Here is a 26618-nt window from a genome sequence, read left to right on the forward strand (position 1 = left end):
TGCCTGAAGCACCCTCAAACACTGCCTGAAGCACCCTCAAACACTGCCTGAAGCACCCTCAAACACTGCCTGAAACACCCCTCAAACACAGCCTGAAACACCCTCAAACACTGCCTGAAACACCCTCAAACACTGCCTGAAGCACCTCTCAAACACTGCCTGAAGCACCCCTCAAACACTGCCTGAAGCACCCTCAAACACTGCCTGAAACACCCTCAAACACTGCCTGAAACACCCTCAAACACTGCCTGAAACACCTTGTTTGCATTTATGTCCGTGACAATATGACGTCGGACTCACGAAAGTGCAGAAGTCCCGCCTCCAGGCTGCTTAGCCACGCCCTCAAACAAATCAATTTAGAGCGGTGGCCGGTAGACTTGGGTTAGCTGTATCGCCAAGTCTAGCAGACCCTGTTCTTGGTGCAAGAAGTAATTCCGACCTGAAGATGGAGCGGTAGCAGTTAATTGTTACTGCCCTTCCTCCACAGTACAGCCCCCGCCTTGCATTTTGTTCACTTTATTTTCCGAGGAATGCTTCCAGAACTAGGCACAGTAACGTTACGATGCAGGATCATTCGCTCAGGTTACTTCTTGGAGACGAGGCAGTTTCCACTTTGTTGGCCCAACCTCAACCTCCAGGATCACTACCGGTAAGTATGCTTTATAAGTCATGGATTTATTCTGTTTTAAAATAACAAGGTAGCTACTAACGAGTGTTCACGTGCCGAGATGTCACGTGCCAAATATGCCTTGCATTATAATGTTTAGGTTGGTCAGCTGTATTCCTCTGCTACATTTCTAGCTCAGGGTGTTGTTTTGTTAAGGTTGGTCAGCTGTAGCCCTTGGCTACTTTTCTAGCTCAGGGTATTAGAATGTTATGTTTAGGTTGACAGCCGTAGCCCTTGGCTAACTTGCTACCTAAAGTTACTGTGTTGAGTTTGATTTCTGATTACGCGAGCTGTAATGTTAAGGCCACATTAGACCTTATACATCGTGACAGCAAATATTCAATGCAAGTGAGAATTACAATAACTTTGTGAGACTCTCCTATGCTCAAAATGGATTGATTATTGTATTATTGTAGGTACTTCTTGGCGATCATGCGTCTCAAAGAAAATGCAGACCTCAAGCTAAAACTTCTGCAGGACAAGCTGTCTTCAAGGACATGTTCACCAAGTCCAGATAGAGGGAATGCACCGCAAAGGCAACAGAACAGACCCTACATACAGTAAGTTGTAATAATGTTTTTATATTTTTAGAAAAACTGACAAAATGTACCAAGTATTGTCACACGTAACATATGTACTTGAAATGTATGGAAACACAAAGTGACTAACACAAAATGCACTGTTTTACAGACTGTGGATGCCCTGCTAAGTTAATCCCCACCGACCTGTTGTCCCAGTATGAGGAACCCTCAAAGGAGGAAGTTGTCTCCTGCTTCAATCAAGTGGCGGCCGGAATCATGCATAATGTCCAGCCAAATCGTTATGCATGCTTGTCCTGCAGAAGTTATAGATAAGGGAACTCCTGGTGTTTCCTGTCATTCAACTATGGCCACTGTTTCACTGTATCCCTTAATGGGACTGGTTACATGTTGCCGGAGATGTTCATGCACCTTTTGTCTGATTTCTGGTAGTATAAGCAAGCTCACATTTAACCAAGAGTCTGCTTAAAAAAGGATGACTCAGAAAATGCTTTGGGAAACTATAAAGCACAGTATTACACCTCAGACAGCTTCCTGTTAAACATATTACTATGCGAGTCATGAATTCAAGCAGGATCAGTGAACCATAGCCAGCCTTGAAGATAAGCAGTACTTAGTATATAGAATATCAACAGACCAGGAAATATAAATCATTAGAAATGCTGATCAGGAATTATATACGTTCATTGCCTTGCCGTAGTTAGTAACTGTTACTCAGTATAATGACAAGACAGCGGTTGTCTAATGAAGTTTTAATATATTTGTACGCTTGCTGTATTTTTATATCTGTATTTATATATATTAAAAACGAAATCTAAAAAATGTAATGGCTCCCCAGATGAGGAGTTTCGAAATCTGTTTCTCGGGAATCAACGCCTAAATGGGAAAAGTTAGAATTGTTAATCACGTTTGGGATGCAATGCCCTTGGCTGGCTCCGCCCACTTATTCCCAAAACGATAGGATAGGCAGGATAAATATCAAAGCGAACAGGAAAGCATTTTGTGAGAACAAAGGAAATCGAGACAAGAAATGCTGCAAGCGAGTGCAGTAATGGTGCTCGGAACAACATTTGTGTGCATAGCTGTGTCAGTTATGTGCGCCTGAAGTATTTTTTTTGTTGGCGGCTGCCTCAATTAATTTACAACCTAATAAGGAAGAAAAAAAATGACTTTTTTTCATAAAGCAAATAACCCTGAGACAACATCACTGAATAGGGCATATTATGCCCATTAGATCCATGAAGCGACAGGTTCCAGATTCCTAAGGATCCTCAGGAAGAACAATCTTCAGGAGAAAATGCTGATGACCTTTTGTCGCTGCACCATTGAGACTGTCCTAAGCTACGGCATCTCGCTGTGGTTTGCCAGTTGCACAGCAGCTGAGAGGAAAGCGCTCCAGAGGATCATAAAAATGGCACAAAAAGTCGTTGGATGTCCTCTTTTCTCTCTAGGATGTCTAAAATAGACACTGCCTCAGGAGAGCTCATAGCATCCTGAGAGACTCATCCCACCCAGGCCATAACCTGTTTGAACTCTGGGAGGCACTACAGGGCAATCAGATCAAAAACAAATAGGCTTAAAAACAGTTTCTACCCCAGAGGGGTATTCCACAAAGCTGGTTTTATCACATAACCGGGTACGTTAACCCAGGGTTTGCGGTAACCCTAGGTTTTCCGTTCCAAAAGGATCACGGTATGTTAGTTGCTATAGAAACATATGCTCTGAATCAAACCTGGTTGGAGCTGGTTTTGCGCAGGTTAAGTTTGAAACATAACCCGGTTTTGGGTATTTAAACCGGCGTTCACCGCAGATTTCATGTGTTCACAATGGCATGCCCTTTTGATGAGAGAACTGCTGATATCGGAGCGCAAATTATACGTGCAATCCACCGAGAGCGATTGATAAGACCACGGCTTGGCATATCGGATGACTTTTTGCTGGAGTGGAGAGATATAGATTCTCGCGCAAATCTTTAATATATTTAAATAGCCTTACATAGCCAACACTACCAATCGAGGACCTGGCCTCAGTTCACTCCAGACTATTTGCGTAGCCCTCCGTTTTTTGCAAATGGTTGTTTTATCTAGGCTATAATGTTGGAGATGCTGAGCACATCTCAGTCGTTTCAGATGACCCATCCAAGATTTGTATCAGTCTCCTATCATACAAAGAGCAATATTGTCTGAGTACTATGCCGAGAGGCATTTACAACATAAAGTATAAAATAGTCCTAACGGACTTGCATCCACTGGAGAATGTTCGATCGTAGCCGGCGGCTTCATTACAAGCACTAATCCATCTTGATCTGTTGATGAATTGTCACTTTTAGGTTTTCTACCCAGTTACCAAAAACGAAACATTTGGAATAGTATGCGCTGTGGAACGCACACGGTTTGCATTACTTCAAAGGCAAAAAAAATCGAATACAAGAAAACACAAAAATCTACATTCAACCAGTGGGGTATGGCCCCTGGCTCTCTGAGGAGGTAGGTACCTCCAGGTACCCCCTCCATGCCAGGGATGTCCTGAATTTATGTTTATTAACAGCTCCTCCACCGGGGTCAAGACAATTTGAGGGCCAGATCCAGTCTGGCCACTGTCGGCCTTTTCACGATTGGCTTAAAAAAATGGCTTATTTAAATTTATACCAATACGATGGTGGGAAAAGCTACCAGTTTGTATGTTTTTTATACTTCATTTTTATACTTCATCCGCTGACCGCTTGGAAGCAATCTACATATTTTTTTAGAAGAAATGGGTTATGTGGTAGGATCTTTAAGAATGCTTAACTGGGATATTTATATATTCATGGCTCAAATATTAAGGATCATGCTTTTGACGTGTAACGCATTTACGCGGTCATCGATCCGCTGCCAGGCTTTGGTTCTCCGGGTTGCAGAGGCTTTAGCGTTCCCTTTTCTTGTGATAATGTCCTTCTCCTCGTCATAGCTCTCCAGGAGAACCTGGAGTTCCATTTCATTGAAATAAGCGGCCCGTTTCGCCATATTGATCAGGGTTTCCATGATCCATACATCACGTCTTTTTAGGTTTGGCGTGGACGCGCACAACCCTGTGTTAACCAACCCCGAGTTGATTGAACTAATGCATAACCGCTGCTGTGGAACCGAAAACTCTGGGTTGGTCGGCACAGGGTCAATCAACCTAGAGTTCAGCGTTAACTCAGTGTTTGTTAAAGGTCCCATGACATGCTATTTTATGTATTCTTTAATATAGGTATTAGTGGGCAACTAACACAGTATTCAAAGACGTTCCCGAAATTCAGCCGTGGTGCAGAGTTACTGCCACTCCGAGCCAGTCGCACATTGAGCTTCCCCCAAATGCGCTGTTTTGGTGTCTGTAGCTATAATGCAAATGAGGAGGAGCGAGGCGGGTCAAGGAGGAGGGTGGGGGTGTGGCCCTGAGCAGCTTGCAGCCACGGTACCATGCGCTCTGTTTACAGTGGATGTATCGCAATGGCGAGGCGCACAGCCTTTAGCCGTGTTCTGAAAATATTCTAGAACACACGGGAGTCCTGGAGCTCTATATCTAAATATTATCATATAGCCTACATAGATATCTATATCATATAATATATATTATCACGGCCAAAAGCTGTGTGAGCCAATATTATGAATCTCAAACGACCGCGTTGGGTTCTCCGACGTTCCTAGTTCTTCAACGTCCTCATCAATGTGAAGTAGACTGAACCGCGACAAGGAGGAGAAAGGGATCGTTGCCGGGCAGCGCTTAGGCACCTCCGCCTCCGGCGGTGGTCCCTCAGCGGGTCTCAAGCGGGAGACATTTGCCGCCAACAATCCCTTTCTCCTCCTTGTCGTGGTTCACGTTCTCGAGGGAGTCAAAGCCAAAGTTCCTTCCCCCCAATTCATTCTCAACCTTGGCTGAGATAACCCCCAATACGAGTCTCGTTGTAGAAATAGAGTCCGACGTGTTACGCGCCATAACACAAAAAGCAGAACGGTTATCCAAATAAAAAGGAAGTGTACAACACTTGCGTTACAGTCCTGGATCTCTATATCTAAATAATATCTTATAATACATAGAAATCTATATCATTTAATACATATTATCACGGCCAAAAGCTGTGTGCGCCTCCAAACGATATTATGAATCACAAACGACTTTGTCGGGTTCTGCGACGTCTCTGGTACTTCCACTTTCACATCAACTTGAAGTCGACTGAACCGCACGCTGCCGGCTGCCCGCTGCCGGGCGATGGTGCCTCGCGGCAACTGGCGGCATGTCGCAGTTCATGTACTTCAGCGAATCAAAGCCAAAGTTCCTTTCACCCAATTCCTTCTCAACCATGGCTCAGATAACCCCCACAACAGTCTCGTTGTGGAAATACAAGACACGTCAAAGAACCGACAAGAAACACTTGCGTTAGTGTGTGTTTTCACACACACACACACACACACACACACACACACACACACACACACACACACACACACACACACACACACACACACACACACACACACACACACACGTGGCGCTCGCACGGTCGAGTCTCATTGGCGGGCCAACGTCTCTGGGCGGGCCAGGAAGAGTAAGGGGAGGAGCTGAGATTCTTGGTGACGTCATAAATACAGACATTCCAAATCAGCGCACTTGAGCCTCCGTTTTTTCAAAGGCGAGCAGAACAGCTAGTGCTCGTTTTACACCAAACGCAAGTTTTAGCCATTGGGGGACCATCGGCAGGCTAGGGGAACTCATATTTATGTTAGAAAACCTCATAGAGTGAGATTTTCATGTCATGGGACCTTTAAACCTCCGTTCGTGGAACACCCCTCAGAGCTGTTATTTCTCTAAATAATGCAGAATTATAAATTACTGCATTATCATACCAATCTGACCTTTAAAATTGGCTGACATTTTAAAATATATATATTTGTTTGAGTTCTTTAACATTCTATATATATTTTTAAAAAATAACCCTTTTCTCATTTAGTTTTTGTTTTAGTAGTAAGCTAGTAAGATGCAACAAAAGAAGGAATGATGTAATATGTGATTATACTAACTGTTGGCTACCTTTTTCGTATTTCTTGTTCATCGTATTTGTATTCATCAGACGTTTTCCACTTCGCTGGGCATGGGGGCTCAGCTTCAACGAGTGCATCTAAAATAAACAACCGGTTGATACCGTGATGTACAGAAGTTACAGTACAGAATCAGAATTTTGCTTTTATTACATCTTATTGTACAAGTACACAAGAGTAAATTCTTAGGCTTGCTTTTTTCTTGTGACTCAGTCACAAGACACAATACAAGATAAAGTAAATAAAGATAAGTAAAAATATGTAAATCAGTGTAAAATGTATCAGCATAAATCACAACACAATAAATAATAACTAAAATAAAGGCAGTAATAATAAGGGAAGCTAAAACAGTGGTAATAAGTAAAAGAGGTGTAGTAAAGTGTTCAACTGGTAGTGGTATCAGCCACGGTTGATTCTAGTGCAAAAATGATGTGCAAATTACAGAAAAATGTGTATTTAAATACGTTTTGTAGTAGTATAGTTAAGCAATAGATCACGACAGGCTGTGGTATGTGCTCATTATACCACTGTTAAGGGGCGTTGTCCGGCATCGACGCGCAGCGGTCGCTATGCAACACACTTTAGCGTCCCTCCGAGAGAAGGCTCGGCTAGAGCGGTTCTCCGGCAATTTATCCTATGGAGCAGTTCACTCGCCGTGTGCCTAAGCTTTCGTTAGTCCCTCCATCGCCTTGCTCACTCCCGGAGTAACAATATTTACACCCTCTCCATCATTCAACATATGTTTTACTTTGTAACTGTTTCTACTTGCAGGCGCGGAGTGATATGCAAACTTTCACAAGCGTCATGGCAGTTATGTATACGCTCATTATACAACAGTTAGGAACCAATCAGATCGCTGGATTTAAGCCACCCGTTGTATAATACTATTTAATATTTGGAACGTTGCATCTGAAATATAGCATGGCTACAATATGACTACTCCACTGCAGAAGGTCCCGCCCCGCTCTGGGTTGTGACTGTCCCAGGTCAATCCCGTTGCTTGGCCTGAGCTTGAGGTTCTGTATCAGACTCGGGCTCAAACAAGTAGAGCTAGACCGAAGCCATCGATACCCTCAGTGTGTACAGCTGCTTGTGGTTTTGCAGAAATTAATAATGTGATATTTAAAAGTCGTAGTTTTAACTTTAAGGAAGTTAAAAAAAAAAAGCATACAACTCCTTTTTCACTTTATTAATTATATGAAAGATGCGTTCTGTAAGAATAACACAGTTGTGTACTCTGTGCTTATGGCGAACAACACACTCTTAGTTAGTTTTATATGGCTATATTGTACAATGTTAGTCAAAACTGGTAGGCCTATTCTAATTTATATATAGGAAAAAAACTATCACGAGAACTCCACTCGTATATGGGGATGTGCGTCCGACAGCAGGTCTCCAACAAATTGGGACCATTTCACCCATAGGGGGGCGCTATGATCGTGGTCAAAGATAAACGCCCAAATTGAGGAAAATCAGTTGGCACAGATTGAGGAAAGAATTCAGACACTTTTTTATATGATATAATGTTGTCTTGATAGATTTCTCTGTACAGTGAACATTTTGGGAAAACTTCAAAATGTTCTTTTTGATGTCCACTGGAGTTAATTACACACAATTTGATAATCAAAATATGGTAATTAGTTAACATTATTCGATCAATAACAAGTACGCATCAGAAGTTGCAAAGAACTGGCAACTTGCCATGCAAATAGAGGACCCCGCCCAGTGTCGATAGCTCATTCGATCACGTCACAAGGGCCAATTACAGTAATTGCTCACGTATGTGTGTTTTTTGGGAGAATAAAAAAGACCCAGTGCGGTAGAACAAAGATCCGCCCGCCCCTGTTGACGGAATAGTTGCTGAATAATGACATGCCCAGTGAATCACTTGAATCGCGGTCGCTTGGATCGGCGGTGCGTGTGCTGTGCACACCTTTTTGTAACTTCTAGTCGTAGTTAGATTTATATTATAGCCAGTCTTCAAGTAAGATTGATATATTTTGTCCTGCTTGTGGACCATGCCCTCTTGGGCCTTTCATACCTCATCTCTTTTACCCCTTGTAGTAGGGGGGCCTGCGACTCTTTATCGAGCACTGAGGACAGCTTGCAGCCTTTTAACTGCCGCCCCCCCCGGGGTGCATCCGTATAAATAGCGTGTTCTGTTTTTGTTTTTCTCCAGTGCACATGCCGCAAAGACATGGTGAAGATCTCCATGGACGTGTTTGTGAAGAAGTTCCAGCCGGAACGCTACGAGCGGTGGCTGGCGGGGCGGGACAACGCGCCCATCGACCACTCACGGCCAACCCCTGAGGCCCGGGAGTTCCTGGGGGAGGGGTTCGATGACGTCATCAGCTCCCAGGAGTGCTGTGCCGAAGAAGGGGAGAGAAAGAGGTGCGGCACTATCGGAGGATAAACAAACACTTAACAAACAGCCGGTTCTGTTCGCTTGGGAGTATGGAGAACCATTGCTAGAGTAACAATGTTTTTCCATTTGATTATTATTCAAGTCGACCTGTAAGCCATCGTCAACAAAACCACAGCATTATAGTCATGCTGTGGTTTTGTTAACCTTGGCTTACAGTATATTTACAACATTAACTTCATAAGCAGTGTTGGGGTGTAAAGGAATACATGTACCGGCGTTACGTATTCAGAATACAAATTATAGCTAACTGTATTCCGTTACAATTACAATTTAAATAGTTGGTATTTAGAATAGTTACATTGTTGAAATCAATGGATTACATGACGATACTTCTGTTTCAGCAGTTTATTTGTGCTTTCACACAGCATTTAGTGCGCACTAAACAAGCTTGTTCCCCTTGGTTCGGTGCGTTGGTGTGAATGCAAACACCTCACTTCGATGTGAACCAAATCAGCTGACCGAGACCTCCCTGAACAGCTGGTCTCGGTTCGCTTCCAAACGAACCCTGGTACGGTTCGCTTGAGATGTGAAAGCGAACGCACCTAGGTCCGATCCAGGTCTACAAAGCATATGCCTCTTTGGACGTAACAGTGCTTAGCCGCACGCATTATGGGAATTATTGTTTGATTAGTGGTACCTCCAAGACTAGCAGCAAATTGTCGGACCGTCTGGGAATTTGGACAGACACCCACATAAAACGTATGCTGGAAAACACGCATAAAAATGCAGATGCATTTAACACATTCAGCACCAGGATGAGGGAGAAGGAGTTCGACCGGTCCCCTACCGCCCCAGACCTTTTAGTCCTCTCTGTCTGTCTGTCTGTCTGTCTGTCTGTCTGTCTGTCTGTCTGTCTGTCTGTCTGTCTGTCTGTCTGTCTGTCTGTCTGTCTGTCTGTCTGCGATTTTATAGGCAACACCTATGCACTTAGCTCAGTGAATTTTTTTTTAGATGTAATGGCAAATATCTTTCGCATGAACATACCCTTATAGTCTTTGTTCCACTACAGCAAATTATGTAAAATAGTTCACTTTCAGGGAGAATTGGGCCTAACACATTCAGCCAGTTTGAACAGAAGAACAGGCCTGTTTAGTAAGCAGGATTTAATGCCGCATTCCTACACTTATAAAATGCAATTCAATGTCGAAGTAATCCAAGTATTCAGAATACAATACTCAGATTGAGTGATGAAATGGAATACGTTACATTTTACATTTTTTGGCATGTATTCTGTAACTGGAAAGTAACCTTCCCAACACTGTTCATATGTTTCATATTTAATTATTTTGTATTTCCTCGTACCATCTTCATTCTTAACTGAATAAATATACATGTGCTGTAAATCGATAACAGTGAAGTTATTAATTGATCACAATTTGCTGTGTTCAAAAACGATTAATCACTTTTTTTCCTCTTCAAGAGCAAGGAAACCACAAACCTCTTTTTCACTCGTCAACATAGTAATCTATGCCATTTTATCACAGTTACTGGAACAAGTCCCCAATTTCATTAAGATAGCGGTAAAATCCTATGTTTTTGTCAGTTTCTCCAAAACACAACGTGACCGTTCCATTCTGCTGAGCACAAAGGTGGCGTCTTTTTCGGGGCGTCGGTTTACCTTTTCCCAGGTAGTCTGACGTCACGTTCAAACGTGGTTTGTGTGGACGTCACGTCCAAACGTGGTTTGTGTGGACGTCGCGTCCAAACGTGGTTTGTGTGGACGTCGCGTCCAAACGTGGTTTGTGTGGACGTCGCCTCCAAACGTGGTTTGTGTGGACGTCGCCTCCAAACGTGGTTTGTGTGGACGTCGCCTCCAAACGTGGTTTGTGTGGACGTCGCCTCCAAACGTGGTTTGTGTGGACGGGTGGATTACGTCTGTGCATTATCAACATTTAAAAAGGGCATTGACATGCTCCAAAGCACTATTCACCTCAACAGATGGCCACAGAAAAGTGCATTTAAATGGAACATATGCTCAGCAACAGTACTTCTCTAAATCTCTGTGTGCGCCAACTCCTGTATGACTGCTATGCTGAATCCCCAGCCCCACACAGAGGATCGAGACCAAGAGGCACCGCGTCTGCCTGGAGCTGCCTGACAACGTCATCCCCCAAGAGGAGGAGGAGGAGGATGAGGAAGACCAGTACGGGAAGCGGCCCCGGCTGAGCCTCCTGCCTCCACGCTATGCATCACCAGACTGCAAAAGACATAAAGGTGAAGGCCAATGTCTCTGATCGACTAATCTGCTGTCCAGCGGTCCTGCTATGTTATAGCAGAACTTCTGGTGGGAGAGACTCACCTGTTCAGAGTTCACCTAGACTCTGCATAGCATCCCCCTCCCATCCCTCCTACTTATTGTATGTTCTTGGCACTTTATGTACGTCGTACTTAGTTGTCGTACTTAGTTGTCGTACTTAGTTGTAGTACTTAGTTGTGCAGCCTCTTATCCTAGCTATCTTTTATTTATACAGGGAATGGGTTAACCTAGCGATTGTTGGTGCTTTGCACTTGATTCTAGGAACATCCTTACTGTGCCAACGGCCATATATTGTTTATCCTTCTAATAAATGTACGCATTGTAAGTCGCTTTGGATAAAAGCGTCTGCTACATGCCCTAAATGTAAATGAGACGTAAGGGGGGGGGGGGAAGTAGGGAAACGATAAAACTAATCAGTGTGAGTGGATGGAACTTTCTGCAGTAGATTTGTGTATGAGCATTCTACAGGGACCAGTTTGCTACTGCTTTAGATTGATAATCTGAAACCAAGTTTGTGACAGTACTTATCCTAACTTTAATTGAATGTGTTTGATCAGCGTTAGTGTTTTGTATTCATTTCAGTCCTTCTCCTCCCCAGGCCCGCCGAGGCTGGTGGTCACACCCACCAAGCTGACGCTGATCGACCCGTTCCGCCGGGACGCCGCACGGCCCCCTCACTACACCAAGACCCGGGCGCCCGCCATCTCCTCCCAGGCCGGCCACCACAAGGGCTATCTGGACTCTGCCAGCGAGGCGGCGGCGGCAGCGGCGGCGCCACAGCCGCCTCACCGCAAGATGGGCGTGGCCAGTCTGCTCTTCCATAAGACTTTGAGCACCAAAGACGCGCTGCAGGTGCACGGCTGCTCTCTGCAGCAGCAGCCGCCGCGGCCCCCGCTGCCCCCGCAGCCAGCCCACATGCAGATCCAGGTGCACAGCTACGCCAAAGAGCACAAACCCCGCCACCTCCAGGGCAAGGTGCAAACGCCGGGCCAAAGCCCACCCGCAGAGGGTCGGGCGTCTAGGCTGGAGGAAGTCAAGGAGGAGCCAGAGGAGGAGCCAGAGCCGGAGCCCCGGGTCCAGGTCCTCGAAGGGGAGCAGACGCCGGAGGTGCAGCCGGAGGTGCAGCCGGAGGAGCAGCCGGAGGAGCAGCCGGAGGAGCAGCCGGAGGAGTCCACGTCAAGGGAGGAGATGAGGGGGCCGGAGGACGAGGACTGCAAGCTCAGCAAGCGCAAGGTCTGTGGTGTCCGTATTCCTGACTGGTGGTGCTTACTATCCATGGTCAAAGAAGTATTTTTAACCAATTAGAAAAAGGGAACTTGACAGTTCCTAGTTTGTGACCCCGAATGAGTTAAAGGTTGGGTATGGGATTTGCGAAACGCCAGCAGATTTTGAAAATGCACAACCCAAATAGTCCTACCCCCTCTCCTTAAAGTTGACTTTGACTCCACCCATTCCAAGTACATGGGCGCGCAATCATGCACGAGCGCCAACACGGATGCGCGAGTTTAGGGTCGTCTTCTAGTGCTAGGTCCAAATGTGGATTAGCTAGTTAGCTAGCTCCAGCAGCTACCGCAGGATAACAACGAACAGAAGCTTGCTCTGGGTCACGAGCTTTGAGTACGTGCACGAAGGGGTCACGCGCGGGGAGCAGGGGAGGGGGAGTGCAGTACGACGTACGTTTTATTGACGTACTTGCTGTCCAATGCCACTCGGTGGTTCTGGAAATCATTGGCTTGAGATTTTCGAGCCCTGCCCGTTCCACAGATGATTGACTTGTTTAATTTTCATGTCAGTAGGCTACTTCTAACTCAGTGGCTGTAAGTGGGTTATGATAAGGATTTCAAGTAATTTTGCAAAACTGGCCAAATAAGAGAATCCCATACCCAACCTTTAAGTGTGCTGCAGTACATTTTTACATAAATTGGTTGCATGAAAAGGGAATTTGGATGCATGGTGATAATGATTTAAAAGGATTTGTAAAAATATGTATGAGCTCAAATATATCTTGTCTTTCACTTTCAAAAGAGATGCAATAATCCTTTATCATATACAGAGGCTGAACCAGTCCGATAGGGGTTTCTGATGCGTTGTGTTGTGTGCAGCAATGTGGTTACGCTACAGGGCGGCTGCTGTCAAATCCATTACCTATTCTGAAAGATCACGTTCTGCATGAATACCATGACCTTTCTCCTGCCACATAGAGCAGGGATGGGCAACTGGCGGCCCGCGGGCCACATGCGGCCCGCGGGAAAAAACATGAACGTCTAACATGAACGTCGCAATAACGAGGCATTGTGTTACGAGTAGCGTATGTGTGTGAGCGAGAATGGCAGTGTGTGTGAGTGACGTCAGCAAGTGAGTGGACGAGCGAGGAGAGCGAGCGGTAGCGTGTGTGTCTAGGGAAGAAGCGAACGAGTCCGGTAGACTAAAGTACCCATCCTGTCAATAATCGGTGGCCACTTCATTCCGACCTATAAGCAGACCAACTGCCGGTAAAATCGCACAAAACAAGGGTTAGGGTAATTTTTTTCGCGCTATGCCCACTCTGGGTAATGTCGTTCATATCGCATATGAGGACTTTGACGGCTGTGGAGAAATGCAATCCTCCGTAGCCACGGAGAGCTGTCATCACAGAGAGGGCATCTCGTTGCATACTTACGGCATCGATAAGAGGGGGCGGTATCAGCAGACTATTATTTGGACAAATTATTAGCAAATTTCAATCTGACAATTTGACGGGAGAGTTAGAAAGGGGCGTATCGCGCTTCTGCCTGCTCACACCGCGAGACAGGTTCGTGGCTTTGAGTGTCGCGATTTCGGTTTCGATGCGCGTATCATTACAGCCCTACTAAACAATCATGTGGCTGTTTGAGCATGGAAAATATTAAATGAATGTATGTTGGTTCAATCAACATACCATACATAGGTTATGAATCTGGAAGATTGGATGAAGATTTTGTAGGTAGTGGGCATCCCCAAAATGCACCAGAATACAGGAAATCATATCCAACAAATTCAAAAATGTGTAGCTTCTCTCAGTTAACGTCTAGTTGAAGTGCACAGTCACATGACCCTCTGATGGTGATGATGAAGAATTGTGGCCCTCTTTATCATGAAAGTTGCCCATCCCTGACATAGAGCTACACTCAGAACACCTGCAAAACCAGGACCACTTGGCGACCCGCGTCCCCTCGCTCTGCACTCTCCATTTGACTCCTATGGGCTTCCTCACTTCCCAGGGGCTTTCTATGCTCACGTTCAGGCTAGCCATAACGTCCTCACTGGGTCTTTGTAATGGTAAATGGACTGCATTTTTACAGCACTTTACTAAGTGTAGACATTTTCCTGTTGAACTCCCTAGAGCAGGGGTCTCAAACTCAACTTACCTGCGGTCCGCTGTGGGTAGAATCTGGGTCAGGCTGGGCCACATCAAGTATCCCACAAAAAAAGTAGCACAACTGACCCAATCTAAGTTAATGATCGGGCTATAATGAGATCACGTTGGCTATGTAATCGCTGACAACATTTCATATTGGTTGGTGGAAACCGGGACATTTTAGCGTTCTTTGGCTTTTGTCGGGACTCAGGACACAGAACTCAAAATTGGGACACCTGTTAACCCTATCACAAGTGATAAAAAAGCGTGGCAAGCAACTCAGCAAAAATGTGCGTTTGACAACAACGTGCGGGCCCCACTAACACTAAACTTTGTCAAGTAAGGGGCCACAAAATATCATCCCGCGGGCCTCAATTGGCCCCCGGGCCTCGAGTTTGAGACCCCTGCCCTAGAGCGGCTACATGTCCCTCCTTGTAATCCTGCTGATTATCTCCCCCTGTTTTGTTATGTGTGCGAAGAGAAGTACACGCATACGTTTGGCTTCCAGTGGATGGATAATGGAGAGAGGGCCTCTAGTAGCCAGAACACATGGGGGGAGTCTTGTGGACTCAAAGATTATTTTGTAGTGAAGGATCTCGAGGATAAATTGTAAGGCGAGAACGAGCGGCCTGAGTTGTAACATTTTCTTGCACAAGCTCCCGTGTGGGGACTAGAACAGAATGCTACGAGTCTGTTTTTACTTATCCTTCTACGCATTTGTTGACTGGTTGTGCAATTCAAGCAACATTGCTCAATGTTATATCCTTGCTCTACTTCTCTATGGCCACCAGGGGTCAGATGAATCCTACTGCAAGACCGTAGCAACCAAACAACAACGGCAGCATCAGCAACAGAGGAAGGAAGTGCTCCATACACTGCCCAGACACCATCCCTTACTCAGAGAGATCCCCCTTGATGAAGGTAGGCTACCGCACGTCTACCATGTGAAATGTGTTGTCACACGAAATGAAGTCACAAAAAAATAGATACTAAATATTAATGATTCTTTTCACACCTGCCATGCTCCCCCTCTCTTTGCTTCGCCCTCTCTGCCTGAAGACCTATCGGTGGAGGATGAGTTTGAGCGGGAGGAGAAGGACGAGTGGGCCCGGCCCCTGAGCCAGCTGTGGCAGAGCGGACCCTACAACCTCGAAGTGGAGCGGGAGTACAACCGGCGCATGGGCCGCCAAGCCCCCTACTGCTCCATCTGCCTGCTGTTCCACACACACCACCAGGTGGCGACCCCGCACAGCGCTATTATAGAATAGGTTTTTAGGCAACCACACACCGGACCAACTTCGTCGGTCGATTTGCGTCGGTAAATGAAGTCAGGCTATTTAATCTGGCCGACTCGAACACCGACATGGGCGGTACACACCTACAGGATGGCCGATTTCAGCGACCACACCAAATACTCATGTCACCGACGCCGATTTTCTCACCGACGCCGATTTTCGGTTCGGTGTGGGCTTGCCTTTATGTGAACTGCTCAGTAAATGATGGGGGTTGTACTTCTTATTTATTGGGAGCCGTGGAAGTACGTTTCTTTTTTTATTTCAATAAGCATCTCATAGGACCTCACAATTAAAACGTAATCCTTAAAACAAATGATGCAAATGTTATTTTGCCGAATTCCCGTCCAAGTATGTTTCCACAAACTCCTCCTCTCGGTCCGCAGTTGGAGTCCAACGGAGAGGATTTGGCTCTTGCCCCGGGGTCCCGGCGGAAAGGGAGACAGTGTTCCAAGCCCATCATCCCCGAGGTGTGCTTCAACACCAACTCCAGCAAGAGCAACGAGAGCCAGCCCCAGGGCCAGCTGTCCAACCCCCACATCTCCCTGGACGGGGCCAGCCGACTGGTGACCTGCTCCCAGTGCTGTGTCCGGGTCCACGCCAGTAAGAGAGAGACACTCGCACACACACACACACACCAGAGAGACTTAAGGTGCATCCGCTTCAGCCACACACAATCAGCCGCAGCATTAAACATACAGGCTTTTTGGACCGCAATGCAAACCGTTGGCCCCTCCTCCCCCTGAAATTGCCACGCCGCTTTCTTCATTGGAAAACTATAGAGTGTCCGACCTTGTCTCGAGTAATTGCGCCATTACAAGTAAGCAACAACTGGACGGAGTGTGGAGTAGTGACCAGCCAGCCTGTGCATGTCAATGAGGGCACTTATAGTTTGCTTGCTTTGGTCTGATACAGAACATCCCCCCAGGTCTGGACGTCCCCATGCTCGCCCGTCCTCCCCCTGACCCGTGGGCAGGCCTGTTGGAGCGCTCCACTTGACTCCTGCAGTTTAGTGCCCACCCTGGTTTGGAGTGGCGCCGAGCGCAGCCATTAGCTGTTTAGCCGGGTTATTGATTTCCTTTGTGCTCTGCCCTCCAGCGAGTCGCCCGGTCAGACATTCAGCCCTCATCACACACGGGCCCATCGGAGCATCGGTTACCCATCATGTGCACAAGTGGGAATCCATTATGGATCAGCCAGCCGGGATCCCACTGACGTTTCATTTGCATGTTTGGTTGAAGAAGAATAAAGCGTTATTTCCCACTCGTGCTGGGAGGACAGCCAACGGTCTGAGCGGAGCACCGTGACTCACAAGCTCCTTCCTGTTCCCCGTGTGTTCCCCAGGTTGTTACGGCGTCTCGGAGGAGGAGATGGAGCTCGACCACTGGCTGTGTGCGCGCTGCGAGGCCGGCGCCACCACGGAGGTGAGTTCCTCAACAGGAAGCTGGCCTCACAAGGCAGATGGTGGATTCATGTCTGACAGCAGACGGCTGAGGAGCTCACACCTGGGTGAACCCTGCATTACAGATCTTCATATCTCTTTGGACTGATCATGTGGTCGGCTGTGGGGATCTGCAAGCCTGTGATTGACCGACACAAACTTGGCCGGCAGTAGTAAAGTGTTAAATAGTTGTTGTTTTTTAAGCTTCATCAGCTCATACAAATTCGGTAGAATTTGTCGAAGCGATATCGAAACAGTAACCGCACGTCTTTGCCTTACAGTTTCTGGCTTATGCTCAGTGCAAGCCTCCCTCGGCCTAAGAAGTGTGGGGGGGGAGGGGGTGCTACTCTCACTTTAAGGCAAAGAATAAATTGTGTTGAAATAGTTTAGCTCTTAAGCAAACAGAAAGTGCGGCCCGGCTTCTCCCCCCGTTGTGCCGGCGCTCGGCCCACCGGCCTCCCAGCAGCACTCTGCCCCAGGCTTCACTGGGGTGAGACCCATCACAGCGCCCAGAAATGTGAGGCGGCGGCCCTCGCACAGCTGTTCTACCATCTGAAGTTTCGTTCTCCTTAGAGGCCATGAATAATCAAGAATGAGTTTCGTTCTAATGACATTTCCTTCCTGTTCCACAAAATCTTTGAGTCTTACACCGGCTTGTTGTGGGGGCATGACGAAAGACGTTGTAAGCCTGATGACTAACACTGTTCTATTATCTTATACTTATGAGTCTTTATGTTGTCATAACGCTCCTCCTTCCAAGGGGTTGGGTTCTCTGTCTGCTGAAGACAGAAGGTTAGCTTTGTGAGCTGCTAACTAGGGTTGCCACCGGTATTAACGGTGTTGAGGCCAACACCGATTACTCGGCACACCGGCAACACCGTTTTTTTCAGTTGCTGCACGGATGTTCATTTAATAATATAATTATAATTGAGAAAGTAAAAATGTGTAAAATAGGCCACACTTCTGCGCGGAAGATCATAGACACTCACCAAGCATTCTAATCATGACAGTTTGCGGCTGAGAGATCTAAGGCGCTGCCATGCGTTCACACCAAAAGACACGCATGTCTTTACCTGTTGTGGAAGAGGGAGAGACGTCGGAGAACCCGACGCAGTCTATTCATAATATTGTTATGAACACGGAAGAGGCAGTGAATGAAGTATCGATTAGACAGCGATTTATTAGAAGCTTCCCGCGCTACGGCCACCCGGAGGCGCACAGAGCTTTTGGCCGTGATATTAAGTATACAATTAAATTATATACTATTATATATAGAACGTTATAAGACGCTGTCACCGAAAATTGGCGCGCTGCCAGAAGCCGTCACCGAGTGTGAGAGGAGTGTTCAGGAGAAGATGGCGGTTGACCTAGTTTCAAAGTTGATACCGTTTATACTCGGTAATACCGGTGATGACACTAGTGTATTACTCGGTGTGAAAATGTCCACACCGCGGCAACCCTACTGCTAACCCATAATAAGGTTTATTTTGGTTTCAAACTAGTCTTCAATGTTCTTCAACATAGTAATAAATGCTATTGTGTCACTGTTACAAAAATAATAGTAACAATCATCAGAAAATAACGGGTGTCTAGGATCAGATGCCTATTTTTTGGCATCTTGTACTCTGATCTCAAGTCACGTTCTTTTTGTGATGTCAAAGGGTCTTTTCTGAGGAATATTAAATAGCTCATCATACTGCTCGTTATAACGCACATTGAACAAGGTGAAGCCCTTGTACACCAATAAAGTATAGAGTGCTTGCCTGGGACTGACCCATGGCTGTGATAACCCGCAGTCCCGCCTTCTTCCTCCAACTCGCAGCCATTTCAGGGTGTTTGAGACCGGTGAGACAGGAAAGTGGGTTTGGGAAGAGAGGTGTTGACGTGTAGCCCAGGTGGGATGGGCCCTGGGTCGCTGCATGGAGCCTTTGGCCCCGGGGTCTCCCAAGCTGGGATCTACCTGACAGAATCTAAACAAAACAACCGGCATGGCCAACTCGACACAGCCTGGACTAAAAGCTATAATTGGAACAAGTTTGATATATGTGTGGCTAAATATATATTTTTATATATTTAGCCCTGATTTATTCACAAGCTTGTGATTTTAGTCGAAGACATCCAGACTCTCTTTCTCTCTCACTCACTCTGACACACACACATTTACACACTTACACTCACATTCACACGCAAACAACAATAACAACGTATAATCCCCAGGCACTACATACATGGCACAATCGATTTACATCCAGCAATAACACGGCGAAGCAGTTGTTAAAATCCTCCCCTTGGATGATGTTTCCCTTTTTTCTTTTTTCAAGCAATAGAAGGGTGCTGGCTGGCACCAGTAAGTGCTACTTACTGGTGTAAATACTAATGCTACTAGACCTCAGTGCTGCATTCGACACTGTAGACCATACAATACTCTTGGACAGGTTAGAAAACTGGGTGGGGCTTTCAGGCACAGTCTTAAATTGGTTCAGATCCTACCTACAAAATAGGAACTACTTTGTTTCCATCGGCGACTTTGTATCAGAATCAACCAACGTGATGTGTGGAGTCCCACAAGGTTCGATCTTAGGACCCTCTTTATTCAACATCTACATGCTCCCACTAGGGCAAATCATGCATAATAACAATATTGACCATCATTGCTATGCTGATGACACGCAAATCTATGTATCGCTATCACCAAATGACTATCGGCCCATAGATCTGCTGTGCCAGTGCATTGAGCAAGTGAAAGACTGGATGTGCCGAAATTTCCTTCAGCTAAATGAGGATAAAACAGAGATAATTGTATTTGGTGCTAAAACGGAAAGGCTTAAAGTAACCCAACACCTTCACTCTCTGTCCCTGAAAACCTCAATCAAAGCCAGAAACCTAGGGGTTATCATGGATTCTGATTTACATTTCGAAAGTCACATCAAATCAGTTACAAAATCTGCATTTATCACCTTAAAAATGTAGCAAGACTTAGAGGGCTCATGTCCACAGAAGACTTACAAAAACTTGTACATGCCTTTATCACTAGTAAGCTTGATTACTGCAATGGTCTCCTTACAGGTCTCCCAAAACAAACTCTAAGGAAGCTTCAGCTTGTTCAGAATGCTGCTGCTAGAGTATTAACAAAGACCAAAAAAATTTGAACATATTACACCAATTCTTAAATCGTTACATTGGCTTCCTATAGGTCAGAGAATTGATTTTAAAATCATGTTGCTAACCTATAAATCCCTACATGGTTTAGGCCCAAAATATTTAACTGATATGCTTCCACTACATAAGCCTTCTAGAACACCAAGATCTTCTGAGACCAATCTGTTAATTATCCCCCGAGTAAACACGAAACATGGGAAAGCAGGATTTAGTTACTATGCAACAAATAGCTGGAATAAACTCCCTGAGGATTTAAGACTTGCCCCAACTCTGAGCACCTTCAAAACAAGATTGAAGACTTTTATGTTTGCTTTAGCTTTCTGCTAAATCTTAAATACTTTAGCTTTATTTTACTAAAATGCCTTTTTAACTCACTTTCAATTTTACTTACTAAAAAGCCTTTTTAACTTTCTATTTTACTCATTTCTTTGCATATGTTTTCTTTTCTTTTTTTAATGTATAACAATGTTTATATGTGAAGCACTTTGAGTCTGCCTTGTGTATGAAAAGTGCTATATAAATAAAGTTGCCTTGCCTTGCCTTGCCTACAGGCTTAGCGTGGCCAGGTGTCCCATTTTCCCACCCGTCTACTTTCGTTCACCTGACGCGTATTGTGGTACCTAGGCGTGGCCCCACGGTAACGGCAGGACGTGTACTCCCAATAGCTTGACCAGATTGTAATCTGTTTCATTTCTTTCTCGTCCCCGCAGGATTGCTGTCTGTGTTCCTTGAGGGGGGGTGCTCTACAAAGGGCCAACAACAACAAGTAGGTGTTGGTGCAGCAACGTGTTGTTTGAGGATTCACTCATCTTTCACACTGTCCGGCAGAGGAACAATGCTGCTGGCATACGACCAGCTCTGGGGCTGGAACTTAATGTCCTAACAACATGAAGGATGTAACACTTAATTAGGATTTACACACGGCCCAAATATTCTTTTTTTTTTGAGACAGAGCTACATACAGGCTCATTACAGTGATGGCGTCTTTAGCTCAACAGGTCACCTCGCTAACTGTAATGTGTTCAATCTGTTGAATTTCCAAAATCGTTCTTAAAGAAGTCCATCTGAATAAGATGCTATTGAGATAAGATGCTTTTTTTTTGCATACACCCCCACAGCAGCTCTATGCTGCTTTACATATTCCGTTTTCATGGCAGAACATCTCACGTCATGCAGACAGAAATTAGCAAAATCTCTACCCTTTTTCATAAATCGACCACGAGAAAGAATTCCTTTTTTTTTTACATTGACAATCTTCAATATGGCTGATCAAAGAACTTTTCAATCTTCAGTGTTTCCCCTAGGATGGAGTTGCAGCAGCGGAGGTAAAATGTTATGTTTTTTGCGCGCAATTTTTTTTGTGTGCTCGCAAAGCGCACCCTGCCAGGAGGTTTCTATGTGTCTACTGGCAACATACATACAGTACATTTGTGCACATTAATGAGCAGGGGAAATAAGGAGAGATTGAACATATTACAAGTATAATCTTTAAAAACGTTACATTTATGTAACAAAAAATATTTATATCAACAACCACCCTATACATTAAAATCATAACCCCTAACCCCTCTCCCCATCACAAAGGTTGTAGTAGGAGCATAAATAGGCCATGCCTATTTATGCCTATTGAACAAGTTTTGGGGCTCTAGAGTCAATAATGGCGACACTACTGAAAATGTTGCTAAGAAAAATGTATATTGACATTTTTGCTAAAAAGAAAAAAAAAATCCACAACCTTTATTTTCTTAGTTACTATGCTGTTGTATGTCTAAGCCGATAGCTGGCAGTGTCAGCTAAATAATGCAGTTCCGAACCGCTCAAGTGATGAAATGAAAAAAGACTGTTTGGATGAAGGAATAATCAATGGTTGTGAACTCTAATAACAAAATTGAGGTATATTACATTTATTTTGTGTAAGTTTCACTCAAAAATTACCATATTTTACTGAATATGTTACTGAAACACATTGGTACAACATGATGTCGCCTCACTTTCATGGACCCATACAATTTATAAATTGTATCATCATACATTTTTATAAAACTTCTGATGCAAAAAAATCAACAAGTACAACATGTACTAGTCGAATACTATGAGAAACTGACCACTATTTTGGGAGCACTAAACTATGTTGTCTCACCCAATCTTGTTGTTCTGAAGCAAAAAAAAGGGTGCTAATTTTCAGTTTAAAAATAACTGCTGGCATAATATTATCAGCTGAGGGGGTTTTCATTGCCATCACAACGTGAGCTAATCAACAAGTACAACATGTTCTAGACCAGTGGTTCTCAATCATTTTTCTTTCATTCCCCCCCTAGGAGACAGACATTTTATCACGACCTCCCTGAATTGAAATAGCCTACTATTGAGAACCTGCTAATATTTATTTATTTCGATTAATAAAATAAACGGAGATAACATCTGCAACAACTTAAAACTATTTCAAACTTCAGTTTATTAACTCAATTTGTAACATTTAAACAAGACTGCTAAGTCTGTGTGAATCTCAAAACAGAGAAACAAGAGCAAATTATTCACTGGGGTTTGCATTTAATTATAATATTTTTAAAAAGTAAACATTGGTCACTTGTCAGCTTCATCAGCTTATTCCCTTTCAAAAAAAATAATATAATAAAAAAATAATAATCTTTCAAGCATGAATAAAGACACCAAGTCCCTCTGTCATGACTTTGTAAGATCAAAATTCTTGTAAAACTTCTGACCCTTGGTCTTATGTTTATTTAAAATAAAATAAGTCCCTCATCCTCATCCTCATCCGCTTATCCGGGGTCGGGTCGCGGGGGGAGCAGCTCAAGCAGGGGGCCCCAGGCTTCCCTTTCCCGGGCCACATTAACCAGCTCTGACGGGGGGATCCCGAGGCATTCCCAGGCCAGTGTTGAGATATAATCTCAACACTGTCCTGGGTCTTCCCCGAGGTCTCCTCCCCACTGGACGTGCCTGAAACACCTCCCAAGGAAGGCGCCCAGTGGGCATCCTTACCAGATGCCCGAACCACCTCAGCTGACTCCTTTCTAAGTAAAGGAGCAGCGGCTCTAATCCGAGTTCCTCACGGATGGCTGAGCTTCTCACCCTATCCCTAAGGGAGACGCCAGCCACCCTTCTGAGAAAACTCATCTCGGCAGCTTGTACCCGCAATCTCGTCCTTTCGGTCATCACCCAGCCCTCATGACCATAGGTGAGGATAGGAACGAAGATCGACCGGTAGATCGAGAGCTTTGCCTTGCGGCTCAGCTCTCTTTTCGTTACAACGGTGCGGTAAAGCGAACGCAATACCGCCCCCGCTGCTCCGATTCTCCGGCCAATCTCACGCTCCAAGTGCCAAGTACCCTCACTCGCGAACAAGACCCCGAGGTACTTGAACTCCTTCACTTGGGCTAAGGACTCATTTCCTACCCGGAGTAAGCAATCCACCGGTTTCCTGCTAAGAGTCATGGCCTCAGATTTAGCGGTGCTGATCCTCATCCCAGCCGCTTCACACTCGGCCGCCGGCCAATCCAGTGAGTGCTGAAGGTCACAGGCCGATGATCCAATGAGGACCACATCATCTGCAAAAAGCAGTGACGAGATCCTCAGACCACCGAACTGCAACCCCTCCCCACCACGACTACGCCTCGATATCCTGTCCATGTATATCACAAACAGGATCGGTGACAAGGCGCAGCCCTGGCGGAGACCAGCACCCACTGAGAACGAAACTGACTGGCTGCCGAGAACACGAACACAGCTCTCGCTTTGGGAGTACAAAGATTGGAGACCCCCTTGCCCCATACTCCCGCAGCACCTCCCACAGTTTCTCCCGGGGGACCCGGTCATACGCCTTCTCCAGATCCACAAAACACATGTAGACCGGATGGGCATACTCCCAGGCCCCGACCGGATGGGCACACTCCCAGGCCCCCTCCAGGATCCTTGCGAAAGTGAAGAGCTGGTCCGTAGTTCCACATCCGGGGCGAAAACCGCATTGTTCCTCTTCAATCTGAGGTTCGACGATCGGCCGAACCCTCCTTTCCAGCACCTTGGAGTAGACTTTACAAGGGAGGCTGAGAAGTGTGATACCCCGGTAATTGGCACACACTCTCTGGTCCCCCTTTTTGAACAGGGGAACCACCACCCCGGTTTGCCACTCCTTTGGCACTGTACCCGACTCCCACGCGATGTTGAATAGGCGTGTCAACCATGACAGCCCCTCAACACCCAGAGCCTTTAGCATTTCTGGCTGGATCTCATCAATCCCTGGGGCTTTGCCACTGCGGAGATGTTTGACTACCTCAGTGACCTCCACCAGGGAAATTGACGACGAAACACCATCAACCTCGAGCTCTGCCTCCAACATAGAGGGCGTGTTATTCGGATTCAGGTGTTCCTCAAAGTGTTCCTTCCAACGTCCGACGACCTCCTCAGTTGAGGTCAACAGAGTCCCATCCTTACTGTACACAGCTTGGATGGTTCCCCGTTTCCCCCTCCTGAGGTGCCGGATAGTCTGCCAGAAACACTTTGGTGCCGACCGAAAGTCCTTCTCCATGGCCTCTCCGAACTTCTCCCACACCCGCTGCTTAGCCTCCGACACGGCAGCCGCTGCAGCCCTTCGAGCCTGTCGGTACCCTGCAACCAAGTCAGGAGTCCTCCAGGATATCATATCCCGGAAGGCCTCCTTCTTCAGTCGGACGGCTTCCCTGACCACCGGTGTCCACCATGGTGTCCGAGGGTTACCGCCCCTTGAGGAGCCTAAGACCCTGAGGCCACAGCTAGCCACCGCAGCTTCAGCAATGGAGGCTTTGAACACCGCCCACTCCGGCTCAATGCCCCCAACCTCGACAGGAATGCCAGAAAAGCTCCGCCGGAGGTGTGAGTTGAAGATACCTAGGACGGGGGCCTCCTCCAGACGTTCCCAGTTCACCCGCACTACTCGTTTGGGCTTACCAGGTCTATCCGGAAATTTCCCCCATTCCCTGATCCAACTCACAACCAGATGGTGGTCGGTTGACACTTCCGCCCCTCTCTTTATCCGAGTGTCCAAAACATGCGGCCTCAGATCAGATGACACGATCACGAAATCGATCATCGATCTTCGGCCTAGGGTACTCTGGTACCAGGTACACTTATGAGCACCCTTATGTTCGAACATGGTGTTTGTTATGGATAATCCATGACTAGCACAGAAGTCCAATAACAAACGACCGCTCGGGTTTAGATCAGGGAGGCCGTTCCTCCCCACCACGCCTCTCCAGGTGTCTCCATCGTTGCCCACGTGGGCGTTGAAGTCTCCCAGCAGAACTACGGAGTCCCCTACTGGAGCCCCATACAGGACTCCATTCAGGGTCTCCAAGAAGGCCGAGTACTCTGAGCTGCTGTTTGGTGCATACGCACAAACAACAGTCAGAGTTTTCCTCCCTACAACCCTTAGGCACAGGGAAGGCGACCCTCTCGTCTACCGGGGTAGACTCCAACACCGCGGCGCTCAGCCGGGGATTTATGAGTATCCCCACACCCGCCCGGCGCCTCACGCCCTCGGCAACTCCGGAGAAGAATAGAGTCCAACCCTTATCCAGGAGTACGGTACCAGAGCTGAGACTGTGCGTGGAGGTTATTCCCACCAGATCTAACTGATAGCGCTCCACCTCCCTCACAAGCACCTCCCCAGAGCCAGCTTCTGCCGCCCGGGTCTGGTCCGTCGAGACCCCTGACCTTCGCTGCCACCCATGTGGCTGCGCACCCGACCCCAACGGGTCTTCCCACAGGTGGTGGGCCCATGGGATGAAGAGAGGGGGGGTGCCACGTAGTTTGTTCGGGCTGTGCCCGACCGGGCTCCGTGGCAAACCCGGCCACCAGGCGCTCGCCATCGAGCCCTCCGTCTGGGCCTGGCTCCAGACGGGGGCCCCGGGCTTCCTCCGGGCCGGGTCACATCTCCTCTTTTTCCGTTATTCATTGGAGTTTTTTGAACCATTCTTAGTCTGGCCCCTCACCTGAGACCACTCTGCCATGAGAGACCCTACAAGGAGCACAAGGCTCCAGACAACACAGCTCTCAGGTTCACAGGGACACGCAAACCTCTCCACCACGATAAGGTGACGGTTCCAGGAGAGGAATAAAATAAGTAACCTATTAAAATAAATAAATACATAAGACACTAAGTCCCCTCTGCCGCTCACGCCCCCCTGACACTTTTAATCAGCTGAGGGCGTTTGCCTGATTCTCATAGTATTAGAACATGTCGATTAGCTCACGTTGTTATGGCAATGAATACACCCTCAGCTGATAAACTAATGCCAGCATTTTTTTTCAACAGAAAATTAGCACCCATATCAACATATATTTGATATTTTTCTGCTCCTTGCACCTAATCATGCTTATCATGCTACGCAGCATTACAAGGCTCTGCCT

The 26618-nt window shown here is 46.3% G+C and overlaps 1 protein-coding gene across 4 annotated transcripts in view; it reads left to right on the forward strand.

Moving 5' to 3' along the window:
- LOC130387556 (lysine-specific demethylase 4A-like) overlaps positions 1-26618 on the forward strand; it is a 52194-nt gene that overhangs the window by 8038 nt on the left and 17538 nt on the right. For 2 of the 4 annotated variants that reach the window (XR_008896311.1, XM_056596715.1), the window contains exons 9-16: positions 8446-8657; positions 10736-10905; positions 11547-12181; positions 15116-15245; positions 15384-15559; positions 16003-16219; positions 16961-17040; positions 20927-20982. Coding sequence is in view for 3 of the 4 variants with exons in the window: in XM_056596715.1 (XP_056452690.1) it covers positions 8446-8657; positions 10736-10905; positions 11547-12181; positions 15116-15245; positions 15384-15559; positions 16003-16219; positions 16961-17040; positions 20927-20982 (1676 nt within the window). In the remaining variant the exon portion in view is untranslated. The other 2 variants (XM_056596716.1, XM_056596717.1) reach the window with 2 other exon arrangements.

Source organism: Gadus chalcogrammus, chromosome 8, assembly GCF_026213295.1.
Source record: "Gadus chalcogrammus isolate NIFS_2021 chromosome 8, NIFS_Gcha_1.0, whole genome shotgun sequence".
Lineage (NCBI taxonomy): Eukaryota > Metazoa > Chordata > Actinopteri > Gadiformes > Gadidae > Gadus > Gadus chalcogrammus.